This window comes from Salvia splendens, chromosome 2, assembly GCF_004379255.2.
Source record: "Salvia splendens isolate huo1 chromosome 2, SspV2, whole genome shotgun sequence".
Classification (NCBI taxonomy): domain Eukaryota; kingdom Viridiplantae; phylum Streptophyta; class Magnoliopsida; order Lamiales; family Lamiaceae; genus Salvia; species Salvia splendens.
The window spans coordinates 23,048,592-23,062,021 of record NC_056033.1 but is presented as its reverse complement, the minus strand read 5'-3'; the positions used below and the strand labels follow the sequence as shown (position 1 = coordinate 23,062,021).

The following is a 13,430-nucleotide window of genomic DNA, read 5'->3' as shown; positions in this document are numbered from 1 at the left end:
GTTCTCTCGCCCAGTTGGCTGCACCGTGGCAGGGATCTTCCATTCATTTCCTCTCAGTTCCCCCAGCGACATGGCAACTTGAGATAGTTGCTTTATAAGCATGTCCAGCGCTGCCCTCTGCTCCTTCTGTGCTTCCTAGATCTCGCGCATCGCTTCATTAGGATGGTGCGTGGTCGTTGGCTCCGTTCTTCGTCATTTTGATGGTATTGTGCGGCTTGTTCGTTGAAATCGGCGGTGATTTGGGGCTAGGGTTCGTGCGATTTGAGAAAAATTGAGAGAGAAACTTGGGTACGGTTAGTGCGTGAGGAAAAAGTGAAGGACGTTTCAGAATAAACTCCCTTTTATTTGAAACAGAGCCTTTTGGATTTCCCACGATGCTTCATATATTAGGTGCGCTTTTTCAGCTATCCTTGTCCAAAACATGGGTTCCCCTCGATGCTTCATCTCTTCTCGACACGTAGGCAGTTAAGCGCGACTCTTCAGTTCCCTGCCTTGATCAAGCTACTGCATTTAGACCACAAAATACACCCAGTATCCAACTGATCAAGTTGACAAGTCAATCGAGATGAATACTCAAATAATAACCACTCGATCAGTTTAACTTTCTTTATATTTCATATTTTGTATATTTTTGTTTGTTTAACTTGAATAAGGAAAGACATATTTATACTAAGTTACTAAGAAGTCGACTGAGTGCCCTTGGATGTCACTTGATCAGTTTATAAATTTCAAAATCCTCTTTTAGCTCGATCAAGCAGACTACCCAAAGGTACCCAGTTACTCCTTTTACCTGCGATCACTGGAGAGATTCGGATATGAGTAGTGGAATCTATTCCACCACGTACACCTCGTTCCCATCTCTATAAGGCTTCACCCGATGGCCATTCACCAAGAAGGAAGACGAGTCAGGGTCGCTTCCTCGGAGTTCAATTGCTCCATTTGCACGTATGGCCACAATGGTATAGGGGCCTGCCCACCTTGACCTCAGCTTCCCTGGCATCAGTTTTAGTCTTGACTGGAATAGCAACACCTTATGTCCTACCTTGAGCTCCTTCTTTCGGAGGTTCTTGTCATGCCACATCTTTGTTCTTTCTTTGTACCACATGGCAGAGTCATACGCGACGAGGCAGATCTCTTCAATCTCCTGTTGTTGTAACTTCCTCTCTTCAGCGCAGGCCTCAGCATTCAGGTTCATCTCCTTGACAGACCAGAAGGCTTGATGCTCAATTCCCACCGATAAATGGCATATCTTCCCAAATACCAGAAGGTAAGGGGACTTTTCGATCGGCATTTTGAAGGCGGTCATGTATGCCTAGAGCGCATCCTCTAGTCGGCGGCTCCATTCATTCCTCATTGGATTCACCGTCTTTTCTATGATCGCCTTGATATCCCGGTTGGACACTTCGGCTTGGCCATTCGTCTGGGGGTGGTAAGGTGTGGACAGTCAGTGGTGGACGCCGTATTTTCTCATCAGAGTTTCAATGGTCCGATTGATGAAATGAGTGCCTTGATCAGAGATGATGGCCCGCGGTATCCCGTACCGGGTAAAGATATTCGACTTTAAGAACTTGGCCACCTCCTTGGACTCACACGTCTTTGTTGCCTTGGCTTCAACCCACTTGGACACGTAGTCCACTGCCACCAGAATATATAGGTTCCCTTCAGATGATGGGAAGGGTCCCATGAAATCCATTCCCCATACGTCGAAGATTTCGCATACTATCACGGGGACTTGCGGCATCTCATCTCTCGCCGAAATCCCTCCAGTCAATTGGCATCAGGGGCATCTCCTGCAGAACTCATAAGCGTCTTTACGAAGGAGGGCCAATAAAACCCGCTGTCGAGCACCTTCCTCGCTATTTTTTTTCAGACCGAAATGACCGCCACAAGCTAGTGTGTGGCAGTGGACCAATACGTCATCTTGTTCCCAATCGGGTATACAGCGACGGATAACTTGATCAGCTCTCATCTTCCACAAATAAGGATCATCCCAATAGAAGTAACGGGAATCGCTCTTAAGTTTCTGCCTTTGCGCTCTTGTGATCTCAGCATTTGTGGGCAGCTCGCCCGTCACCAAATAGTTACCCATGTCAGCAAACCAAGGCTCCTTCTACCTGTGGATCTCCTTTCCTTGGTCAGCTTGATTTATCATCTCAGCTTTGATCAGGTACAAATGCTCATCAGGGAATGCGTCGGAGATGGCTTCCCCATTGTCCTCTTGTATGTTTCGGCTCAGGTGATCAGCCATTCTATTCTCCGAACCTTTCTTGTCGATTGCCTCCCAGTCAAACTCTTGCAGAAGGAGTACCCATCTGATCAAGCGCGGCTTCGACTCTTTCTTCGCTAGAAAGTATTTGATAGCAGCGTGGTCTGTGTAGACAATCCCTTTTGAACCAAGTAAGTAGGGTCTGAATTTCTCGAAGGCATAGACTACTGACAGCATCTCCTTCTTTGTAGTATCATAATTCTTCTGCGCTTGATTGAGAGTCTTCGAAGCGTAAAAGATGACATAGCTTTTTCCATTGATTCTTTGGCTCAGAACCGCCCCTACTGCATAATCGCTTGCGTCGCACATCACCTCGAAGGGGTGACTCCAGTCGGGGGCGCGGATGATCGGAGCACTGATCAATCTATCCTTCAATATCTGGAAGGCGGCCTTGCAGGCATCGGAGAATTCAAACTCCACTTCATTTTGTAGCAGCCTCGTCAAGGGCTGGGCAATCTTTGCAAAATCTTTGATGAAGCGCCCGTAAAAAACCGCATGGCCCAAGAAAGCCCGAATCTCCTTCTGGTTGGTGGGGTGGGGGAGCTTTGCAATAACCGCCACCTTGGCTTGATCGACTTCTATTCCCCTGCTTGACACGACGTGGCCTAGGACAATGCCCTCCGTGACCATGAAATGACATTTCTCAAAGTTTAATACTAGATCCTTCTGTCGGCATCTCTCTTGTACTCTATTTAGGCTGTGAAGCCCTTGCTCAAATGTGTCCCCTGGAGGGACTAGGAAAGGGATCGAAAACATGAATAGAATGCGGATCAAGTTATATGGAGTGATAACCGAACCGATTGGATCAGTTAGCAAATGTCGTTGCCACTTAATCAATGCACTTTAGCTCTCGCCCTTTCCGCCTTGCCAAAGTAATTTATAACTCCCAATTTTGCACAATTTTAACAGTAAAGCGGCAAGTTCAGGGAAGTTGGTGTGTCGAGTGTGTGAGTAGTGAACAGGGGGGGTTGGCTGCTGCCACGCTTTAATTTTGGAGTTTTAACTACTGTTTTAATCTAGACAGAATTTAAACTAGCTAGCTTGATCAACATAATTCTAACTACTGGGTCAAGTGATTTGCAGGAAACAACAGAAAAGTAAATGCGCGGATTTAAAACGAAAATAACTTGATTAAACTAAAAACTGATTACAGCGTGAAATTAAACTAAGCTAACACTTGGAGTTTAAGAAAGCGGTAAACTGAGAAGAATCTCAGCGGGAAACTTAAGTCACGCTAACAGAAATGAGTATTCTGCAGCGCTCCCTTTGGTCGCCCTTCTAACTAAGCTATCTAACTAAGCTAGAGAATTAAACTAAACTAAGCTAGAGAGTTGGACTACGCTAGATAACTATTCTAAACTAAACTAGGCGGAAAGTAAAGTGTCTCTCTTTGTGGTGGCACACCCTCTATTTATAAGCTCGATTCGGCCTCCAACTGGATAACGATCTTGTCAGGGAATATTCACTCATTCTGAGAATGAGCGACTTATTAATTGCTAGAATGAGCGACTTATTGATTGCTACATGTTGTTCTTCTAGAATGTCGACTCTTTTTGGTAACAAATTCGTGACTCAGCTTCGTCCTTGCGTCTCATATTCCAGCACGTGTCCCCTTCTAGAACGTCGTCCTTGATAACAGAATGGTGCGTTGTATCTAGCTCATTTCCTCACGTGCTCTTCTTCCAGAAACCCGTGGTCCCCTCCTAACTGCTTGATCGCTCCCCTTGATCAACTCCCCCGATTCTGAGCCTTTTATCGCCTTTGTACTTGCTTGATCAGGTCGGCCTTGAAGCCTTGGTCAAGTGGTAATTCTGCACATTTAACACTTGTTTTGCGCGATAAACCGATTAAGTAGCATGTATTTCACCCATAAACCGATGCATGAAATAGGCCCTATCAAACTGCACACACTTAAAACATACTTGTCCCCAAGTATAAAGAAAAAGAAAAGAAAAAGATAGGGCAAATTTCAGGCATGGTTAATTTATTTTTTTAAGTAAAAGAAAAGACGAAAAGAAAAACAAGACCTTAAGATAAAGACACGTATTCACATGTATGCATTAGACCGAATAATTTTCCAACAATCATACCCGAGGTCGAGGTTAATCCATTTGTCAGTAGCTTGTGTTCATTCTCTTTCGCCTTTACTTGATCAAGGTGTCAACTTGTCAAGATTGCTCAATTCAAAAACCATTGTTGGATTCACTCAGTCACTCATTCCTTACCTGAGAAGTTAGGACTGCTCACTCGATCTTGCCATAAATTTAATACCTTGAATCGGACTGCACAAGATAGTTCCTTAAGGTCTTTGTTTTAAGGTTGTAACGAGGCTCAAGGTTAGTAACATATTAGGGTGAGGTCCTAGGGGTTCTAAGTTCAAAAATAAAAAATAAAAAATTTTAAAGAAAAATCACATGAGTGAAAAAGCCAAAGATTTGCCTAGACTCGCTGGATCAGAATTGGGATATATTTTTTATTTTTTTTTCTTTGGTGCTCCTTCTTGGTCAGATTTCGACCTTCACCCTTATATTATTTTTTTGCTTTTGATTTTTTGGGTCAGGTTACAACTATTTCCTGCCCTTTTCTTTTTTTAAAAAAAACCTTTTCATCATTTTCTTTTTATATGATCAATGATCAACCCGATTGTCTAACTTGATCAACCTGGCTGCCCCTCGTTTTTCTTGCTATCCCCTTTCATGTGATATGAAACTTTGAATTTGGTTTTAAGGCTTCAAAGAAAGGAAAATAGTGTATAAGCTCGAATTGGCTAACTAGGGGGTGCCTTGACTAATGAGGCGGGTTTGTGGATCGAAGGAAGAATGCGGCTCAAATGGTTAAGTCCTAATGCCTTTAGTCGTGCAATTTTCATCTCAATATTAAAAATCAGCCTCTCATAATTTTTCTTTTGTAAAAATAGTAGAAAGTGTTCTTGTAGCACCTCGAAAAATTTTGACTTTTTTTTATTATTATTTTTTATTTGATGGCTTATTTTCATTTTATTAATGTGAATGTTGATTTGGAAATGCATTTTTGGGAATTGATTTCTATGTGGTTGTGTTAACGATGTGAAATTAATGGTTGAGAGTTATGTTGAATAATATGATATGTTTTCCAATGGGGGGATTTAATTAAGTGGGATCATGCATATATTTCTAGCCATATTATTTGGAATTTTTGGCCCTCTTATCCATTGGAAATAATACTTTCTTTCTTGGATTTAATTAATTGCTTTGGGATATTTATCCAAATTAAATCCAAACCAAATTATCCCTATGTTATTCTACATAATTTTTGCCCATATGCCTTTCAATTACTTGTGGGATTAATTTATTTGTTACCTATTTTGTGGGAGTCTTTTCCTACAAGAAATTACCAATTTAAATCCTATTCCTATTTAATTGAGGATTTAAATATTTTTTTTTAAAATACTCCCCTAGTACACGTCCCTTTTCCCTATTTTTACTCCACAAATTTTTTTTATTTTTATTTTTGTTTATTTAAGTGGGAAATTTATCCTAGAATATAAAAAGGGAGAAACCCAAACCCTAGCCCCATTATTTCAACGTCTTTTTCTCTCCCTCTTCTCCCTCCCACACGCCTTTTTCCCTCTTCCCCACCAATCCTTCACAAATTCTTCAATCTTGCTTCGTTTTGGAGTTGGAAACTCAATAATCGTTGAAGAATCGAGCCATTCGTTGCCTCTACCGATTGTTTTTCAAGAGAAAGGTATACTTTGATTCATCTTTCTCCTTCTTACCATTGAATCCTTGTTCTTGATTCCCTCATGCATATAGTGAGTGTAGAAGATCTAAGAATTAATCGGGTGGGATTGATGGTTACATGAGAAAATATATGTGTAAGCGTTTATTGATGTGTATGAATGAACTTGTGGATGATCGTTGGTGAATAATATGTGAACATATGAGAACATGGTTGTGAGATCTTTTTGAAGCATGATTATGTGTTGGAAGCATGAATAAATGGGTTTAGATGAATGATAGATAAACCCTAATTCGAATTTGTGAAGCATGAAAACTGTGGTGTTCGAACAGTAGATTCCGACATGTGTTTGACCGACCAAACAATCTTATTTTGGCACGAATATTTAACTGAGTAAAATTTGAGATGTCTTCTGTGTTGTGTATAAATTTTAGCCTCTTTTGACGAAAGATGAATTTTTAATGAATTTTTGAAGTTAACTGCGCAGTTCTGTCAGAATTTGTATTCTCGTCCAGTGAGTTTCGTTTTTGATTTTACTGACCTAAAGATGTAATTTTGATGTGAAGTTTTAACTGGATGATCTTTGATGTGTCTACCGTGTTGTGGTTAGATTTCAGCCCCATCGGAGGTCGGATGGATTTTTAATGATTTTTACAAAACGACTGCGCAGTTATGCCAGATTTCTGTCATGTTAAAATAATACATGTTGTCAAGTTTGAATGAATTACATGATGCATGTGTGATTAAGGAACGTATCTTATGGAGTGGTTATGTGTTGTACGTTGAGGTATACTATGGGGTGTTTCCTTATGTTGGTGAACGTTTGGGATGTGCAATTTAAGAAAACGATGAAAGGAACGATAGGACATGCATGATAAATTGTATTAATGGAAGGCTGATTGTGTTGTATTATGTGGTTATGATGTTGATAAGGGTTGTTGTGCGTACGTGGGTACGAAGAGCAAGGATTTCAATAAAGTTGTTAATCGTGTTTGTAAGCAATCAAGGTGGGCTTTCTTTAACTATACTCTTTTATTTTTCCAAAGTATGATTGTGGAGCTATAAGGGTGGTTTAAAGTATTATGTCATGCCGTGATTGTTTTGATGTTGAGATTGTTGCCTGATGCCTAGTTCGTTTGAGCTTGCTCCGTTAGGCTATAGGGGTTATAGGGCTATGTTGAGATTGTGCTTGATGCCTAGTTTGTGTGTTCGCTCCATTAGGCTATAGGGCTATGATAAACGAATTCGGGTCTGAGTAAGGCCGCAAACCCTATCAGGCTGTGTACACAGGTGGGATCGGGAGCCGTCCTTGCAAGTTGGCCGGTCTCGTGGGCGAATAGTGTGGCCACACTTTCGTCGCACTATGGTAAGAGGATGTGATTGTTTAATTGATTTATGAGAAAGTGGGGAGATTGTTTTGTCTGGCCAGACTATGAAAATGTTTTTGTGTTCTCGTGATATTTTCTTAACTACATGTAAAACTCGAGTTCACTGGTATGGATGACATAACTATTATAAAATATTTTCGGCATGAGCCCATTGAGTACAACAAGTACTCAGCCCTGTATATGTTTTCCCTATGTGCAGGTTGAGCGGGATGTTGCAGCGGATGTTGAGTGAGCTTTAGGAATTCCCGGATGCGTCGTGTCTTCATACATGGGTGTCATCTTATGACTTTCCTTTGATACTTGTTTTTCCGCTGCCTTGTTTCGAACCGTTCTTGATAAAGTCTTTCATTTTTCCCCACACTATGTTATGACATTATTTACCTTGGGATATTAACCCGCTACTTATTAATATTTCTTTTGGAAGTTTATTTGAGTTTTCATATTAAATGTCGTCCTTTATTGCTGTCTTTCATTGCTTTCCCCTTCTTCTTCCCTGCTCCTTAGTCCCTCCCCTCGTCACGTTTTCCCCGTCTTCACTATCCTTAGTAAGGGCGGTCGTGACAGTTCTACTTTTGGCTTATAACTTACATATAGAGAGGCTTCACAGTTGGTTTAGAAATTAAGCGTTTCTATAATACTTGCGTCATTCAAATTGATCAAGCTTTTGCAATCAAGTTTTACATGTGAGCATACTGAATCATTTTTCTAACTCTCCCAAGAAGTAATCAAGTCTTCCATTTATCCAATTTCATGCATATTGCCTATTTTATTACTATCTGGAATTTATTTTTGAAATTTTTTTAGCATGTATGATTCTACTGTAACTAACTCGTCCCCCCTCCCCACTGCATATGAACTCGTCCTCGAGGGGGTGGATGCAGTGGAAAGAAGGGTTAGGCACAGGCAACGGCATAACAACAATCAAGGGAAACTTCTCACACTTAGACCGGACACTGGGCTAAGTGTGAGATAGTGTCAGCAATCAAAACATGCTAATAACCACATAGAAATAAAACAGATATAGGCAAAACAGAAAACAACTTCCATAAACTTCTCACACTTAGTCCAGACACAGAACTAAGTGTGAGATTGGAGTACACAATTTACACAAAGAAACAAGGTTAAGGGTGATAGTATTGCCTTCTAGATAGCTAAATCAGGGGAATGTTGCGCTCCTTCCTTATTGCCTCCATTACACAGGCCTTCCTTATTGCCTCTACGGCTTCGTGCTTATCGGAGCTCCTCCTCCTTGGTATTTTTATTCTTTTTCTCCTTCGGGGAGGGGAAGCAAAAGACCTGCTGGCAGCTTTAGTATGCCCCATACCTTAATTGGTATGGTGGCCCATATTAGGGGGAGGAAAGATACTTTCTTCCCCCTTCCTCTTGCTCCCTTTCTCTGCTCTCACCTGGTTGCTCTCCACAGTCTTGCTTGCTTCAATGACTGCTCCGGTCTCTTGATTTTCTCCTCATGCACTTGTTGTCTTGAACCCTCAGCTTCAAGAAGCAGCTGGTTCATTGCCTGGTGGCGCGTTCTTCTCAGGATGGAGTCTTCTTCTATGGTCGATGAAAGGTTAAATTCTGTCTCCTTTCGTCGAAAAGGGAGATCACTGGGACGAGGCAGCCTCTCTGTTGATGGTGGCGGAACAGGGTCCTTAGATCGAGAAATCCTTGGGCGAGCCTTTAGGGCGGTGTGAATCTCCACGGGAAAACTTCTAAGTACGGAGTCCACACGCCTTATGTCAGCCGGGTCCACATATTGGAGTGGGCCGATGAATCTAGGAGGCGATAATGGGGTTCTGGTGGTTGGTGGACTCGGTGGTGAAAAGGATCTCTGATTATTACTGTCGAGACCGGCTCCTGAAGAAAACGAGGAAGTATTGGAGGTCTCGAGTTGATTGCCCTGCATTTCTTTCTGAATGAAGATAGCACAAAGGTTCTGGAGATATTTGATGGAAAGTGAGATCCGGAAAACCCTCTTTTATACTCAAATTCCGACTGTTGAGATCCCCGCTTATTGATATCTCTGCGACCTTTCGTGTACCGGCGCGCCTTTTTAGAATGCCAGATGGCAAAGCTTCCCCGATACGCTTCCTTCCTCTCTCCAGAACGTCCTTTTATTTCAACAGTCGGCGCCGCCTGACACCTCTCTGCTTACTGCACATGTCTCGTCATCACCTGCTCTTATCAACTCAATCACTGTTGCGCAAGCCGACTGCGCCATATATTTGCGCAAGCCGACTGCTACTGGAGGTGGACATCTTCGGCGCCATATATTTGCGCAAGCCGACTCTACTTATTGCCAGGTCCTATTAATATTAATAGAACCTGGATGTTGATTTAATGCAACAATGGAAATATGAATATGACTCTTTGACTGAAATACTACTACTCCTCTCTTATATTTTTAAGAAGCTAATAATTCATAACAAAAATGTTGGTGTAGATTCGACCTAAAAAGGACTTGCACATAGCTAACAAGGTGGTCGCATGTGGTTGGTGCATGTGGATTTTAAGTATTTGAATATTCTATATATAAATATATTCTTTATTTTTCATATAACATTATAATAACATGTCGACAAAATACTCTTGGTATCTCAACTTGTTCTGAAATACTTATATCTCTACAAGTATAAGTAACTAAAAGTTAATGAATAGTGGATACATGTATCTTTGTGTATTACTATCAATTTACTTTTCCAATAAGTAATTACTTAATTGAAAAATAAATTTATTGCATAAACTGTTTTTGAATAGATTTTAAAATTTGATAAGTGATAGGTTTTTAAAATTTGATAAGTGACAGGTTCACAAAGATAGGCAAGGTCCAACTAAGATGACATATTTCATTTTTTGGAAACTCTCTCTCCAATTAATACGCGAAGCCCAAATAAGTGTTAAGACTAATAATACTACTCCCTCCGTCCCACTTAATATGACACGTTTTCCTTTTTAGTTTGTCTCAACTAAGATGACACATTTCTTTTTTGGAAACTTTCTATCTTCAATTAATACACCCAACACTTTTTCTCACTCCTATTAAAATATTCATCTCTCTTTCTCTCTCTATTTTAATACTACTTACACACACCTTTTTTCTCTTCAATTAAACACATTAACCAATAACTCTTAAAATCCCGTGCCGACCAACGAATGTGTCATCTTAGCCGGGACAGAGGGAGTAGCATTTTAGACTACGTTAATCGAACAAAGTAAAATACAAATTGGAAAAAGGCTTTCACTTCAATGGCCATGGAATTTTGTTTATATATATTGATAAAATTTTTTATATTTTTATATAAATATCTTTAGAAAAAATAAAAATATATCAAAATTTATATTTTTTTTCATTTAATATAAATATTGGTATGTTTATATTTATATGATATTTGCGCAATTCATATATTTATATGATATTAAAATATAAATTTAAAATTTAATCCGATTCCCCGGTTAGGAATTGATCGGTTCTATACGGTACCAGTTAGAACCGGAACCGGTTTTAACAAAAAAATTGGAAATGGAAGCGAATATTTCGGTTCCGGTTCCTCAATTAACCAGTCGGTACCGATTTCAGTTCCGGTTAACCGAGAACCGGAGAACCGGTTAAACACCCCTACCCATGTATATATAGGGTCTTGTTAGGTTGAGATTTTTGGGCCTAATTGAGAACTAAGATGCATTTTCAGCCACTCATTCACAATTTTCATGCGATGTCAACTACTGAGACATTATGTCAGCTAGGGGGAATAATTGTCGTTTTCGCGCAATGTCAACTACAGAGACATTATGTCAACTACGATGTCAACAAAAAACGTTATTTATGTCAACTATTATGTCAACAACAACATTTTACAAATAATTAATGTCAACAACAAATATTTTCATGTCAACGACCTATATTATTTATGTCAACAATAACGTTTTACATAGTATAATATATGTAGATATATGTAGTTGACATTATATGTATGTAGTTGACATGGATAATATATGTAATTGACATGGATTGTACACATAGTTGATATTATATGTGTATAGTTGACATGAATTGTATATGTAGTTGACATTATATGTGTGTAGTTGACATGAATTGTATATGTAGTTAACATGGATTGTACGCATAGTTGACATTATATGTGTGTAGTTGACATAAATTGTATATGTAGTTGATATTATATGCGTGTAATTGACATGAATTGTATATTTAGTTGACATAGATTATATATGTAGTTGATGAACCAAGCAACCTAAATCTAGGAATTAGATGAAACCCCTCTTCAAGAGGAACAAATCTCTCAAATATATGATTTCAGAAAAAACTAAGGAATAAAATGGGAAAAAGAGGTATTTATAGTTTAGGCCCAAATTTCAAGAAAAAGGCCAACACAATCTAAGCAGCGTCACTCTACCCGGCCAGGTGGATATTAGGGTGTTAAATCATCCGGTCGGGTGAAAGTCTCTGGACTCCGGCTTCTTTCCGTGCACTACCCGGCCAGGTGGACGAGATGACCAAAATGTCACCCGGCTAGGTGAAACTCTCTGAATGTTTCACGCCTTGGCCAAGCCACCCGGGTGGGTGGCAACATGGGTACCCGGCCAGGCAGGGAAGTTTGGCTGCAGCTCCTCCATAAGGTTGTACCCGGCCGGGTGGTTTGTTGCAGCGAATCCCACCCGGTCGGGTGGAATGCTTCTTCCTTCAAATTTCAGCAAGTTCATCATCGCGGGTTCCCCGTTCTTCCCGGAATCCTCCAGCATGGCCGTTTGCACAAAAGTAGAGAGCCCCTCCCGTAGTCGTATCGCCATGGACTTCGTCGTGAGGCCTCCACGTCGGGTCGTATCAATTTTTCCAATTGGAAACAATAAAAAGACGTTGTCATCAGTACGAACTTGGTTGTCAAACTAGTTCGAGATGAAGGATATGAGAGACACGAGACACATTCTCGGCATCAAGGTTCTTCGGAATCGTGAGAAGAGAACGTTGTGCTTATCTCAAGGACCTTACATCGACACTGTACTTAGTCGTTTAGCATGCAAGATACCAAGAAAGGTTTCTTACCTTTTAGACATAGCATACATCTATCTCAAAAGATGTGTCCTAAGACGTCGTCTGAGATAGAAGAGATGAGATGGATACCATATGCTTCGGCAGTTGGTAGTCTCATGTATGCTATACTTTGTACAAGGCCTGATATTTGCTTTGTTGTTGGCATGGTAGCAAGATGTTAGTCGAATCCGGGCCAAGGACAATGGACTGCCGTAAAGAACATACTCAATTACCTTAAATGGACTAAGGACTATGCTCTAGTTTACAATGCAGCCGAGCTCTACCATTTGGGATATACTGACTCAGATTTTCAAGCTGATCAGGACTCGAGAAAATCTACTTCTGGATATGTGTTCACCTTAGGAGGTGGAGCCGTAATTTGGAAGAGTGTGAAGCAGAAATACATCGCAGACTCTACCATGGAAGCCATTCATGTGGCCGCTTCGGAGGCTGCAAAGGAGGCAGTATGGCTTAAGAACTTCCTTATAGACTTAGGTGTGGTTACGAATCTGTCCAAGAGCATCACCATTTATTGTGACAATTCTAGTGCTATGGCAAACTCGAAAGAACCACGGGCTCACAAAGCGAGCAAACACATAGAGAGGAAAAATCATATCATTAGAGATATAATGCAGAGAGGAGACATACAAGTGGTCAAGATTGCGTCATAGAACAACCTGGCAGATCCTTTTGCAAAGGCATTGGCGGTGAAACTGTTCAAGCGCCATGTTGAAGGGATGTGAGTTCGACTCGTTCAAGACCTCAACTCGCTTTCAGTATAAGTGGGAGAATTAGACGTAGTGCACATTTATTTTGTATACTCGAAAGCTGTTTTGAGTATAAGTTGAAGATTGTAAGAGTTTGTATACTAAAATTACCTTTCGAGTGATTGAATATTGTAAAACTCTTTATTTTATTTTCCAATGGATGAAACAGATTATTTTGTCATAATGTTGTTATGTTTTACATTTAATGGATGTTTATTGCATGTTTAAATATATAAGTAACT

At 40.3% G+C, this 13,430-nt stretch overlaps 1 protein-coding gene across 1 annotated transcript; it reads right to left on the bottom strand.

Annotated features, from left to right (window-relative positions):
- Positions 1–829: 829 nt before the first annotated feature.
- Positions 830–1,306, bottom strand: LOC121776642. Its single transcript, XM_042173832.1, has one exon. It carries the CDS (start codon positions 1,304–1,306, stop codon positions 830–832), a length of 477 nt encoding a protein of 158 aa, XP_042029766.1.
- Between the last annotated feature and the right edge of the window lie 12,124 nt (positions 1,307–13,430).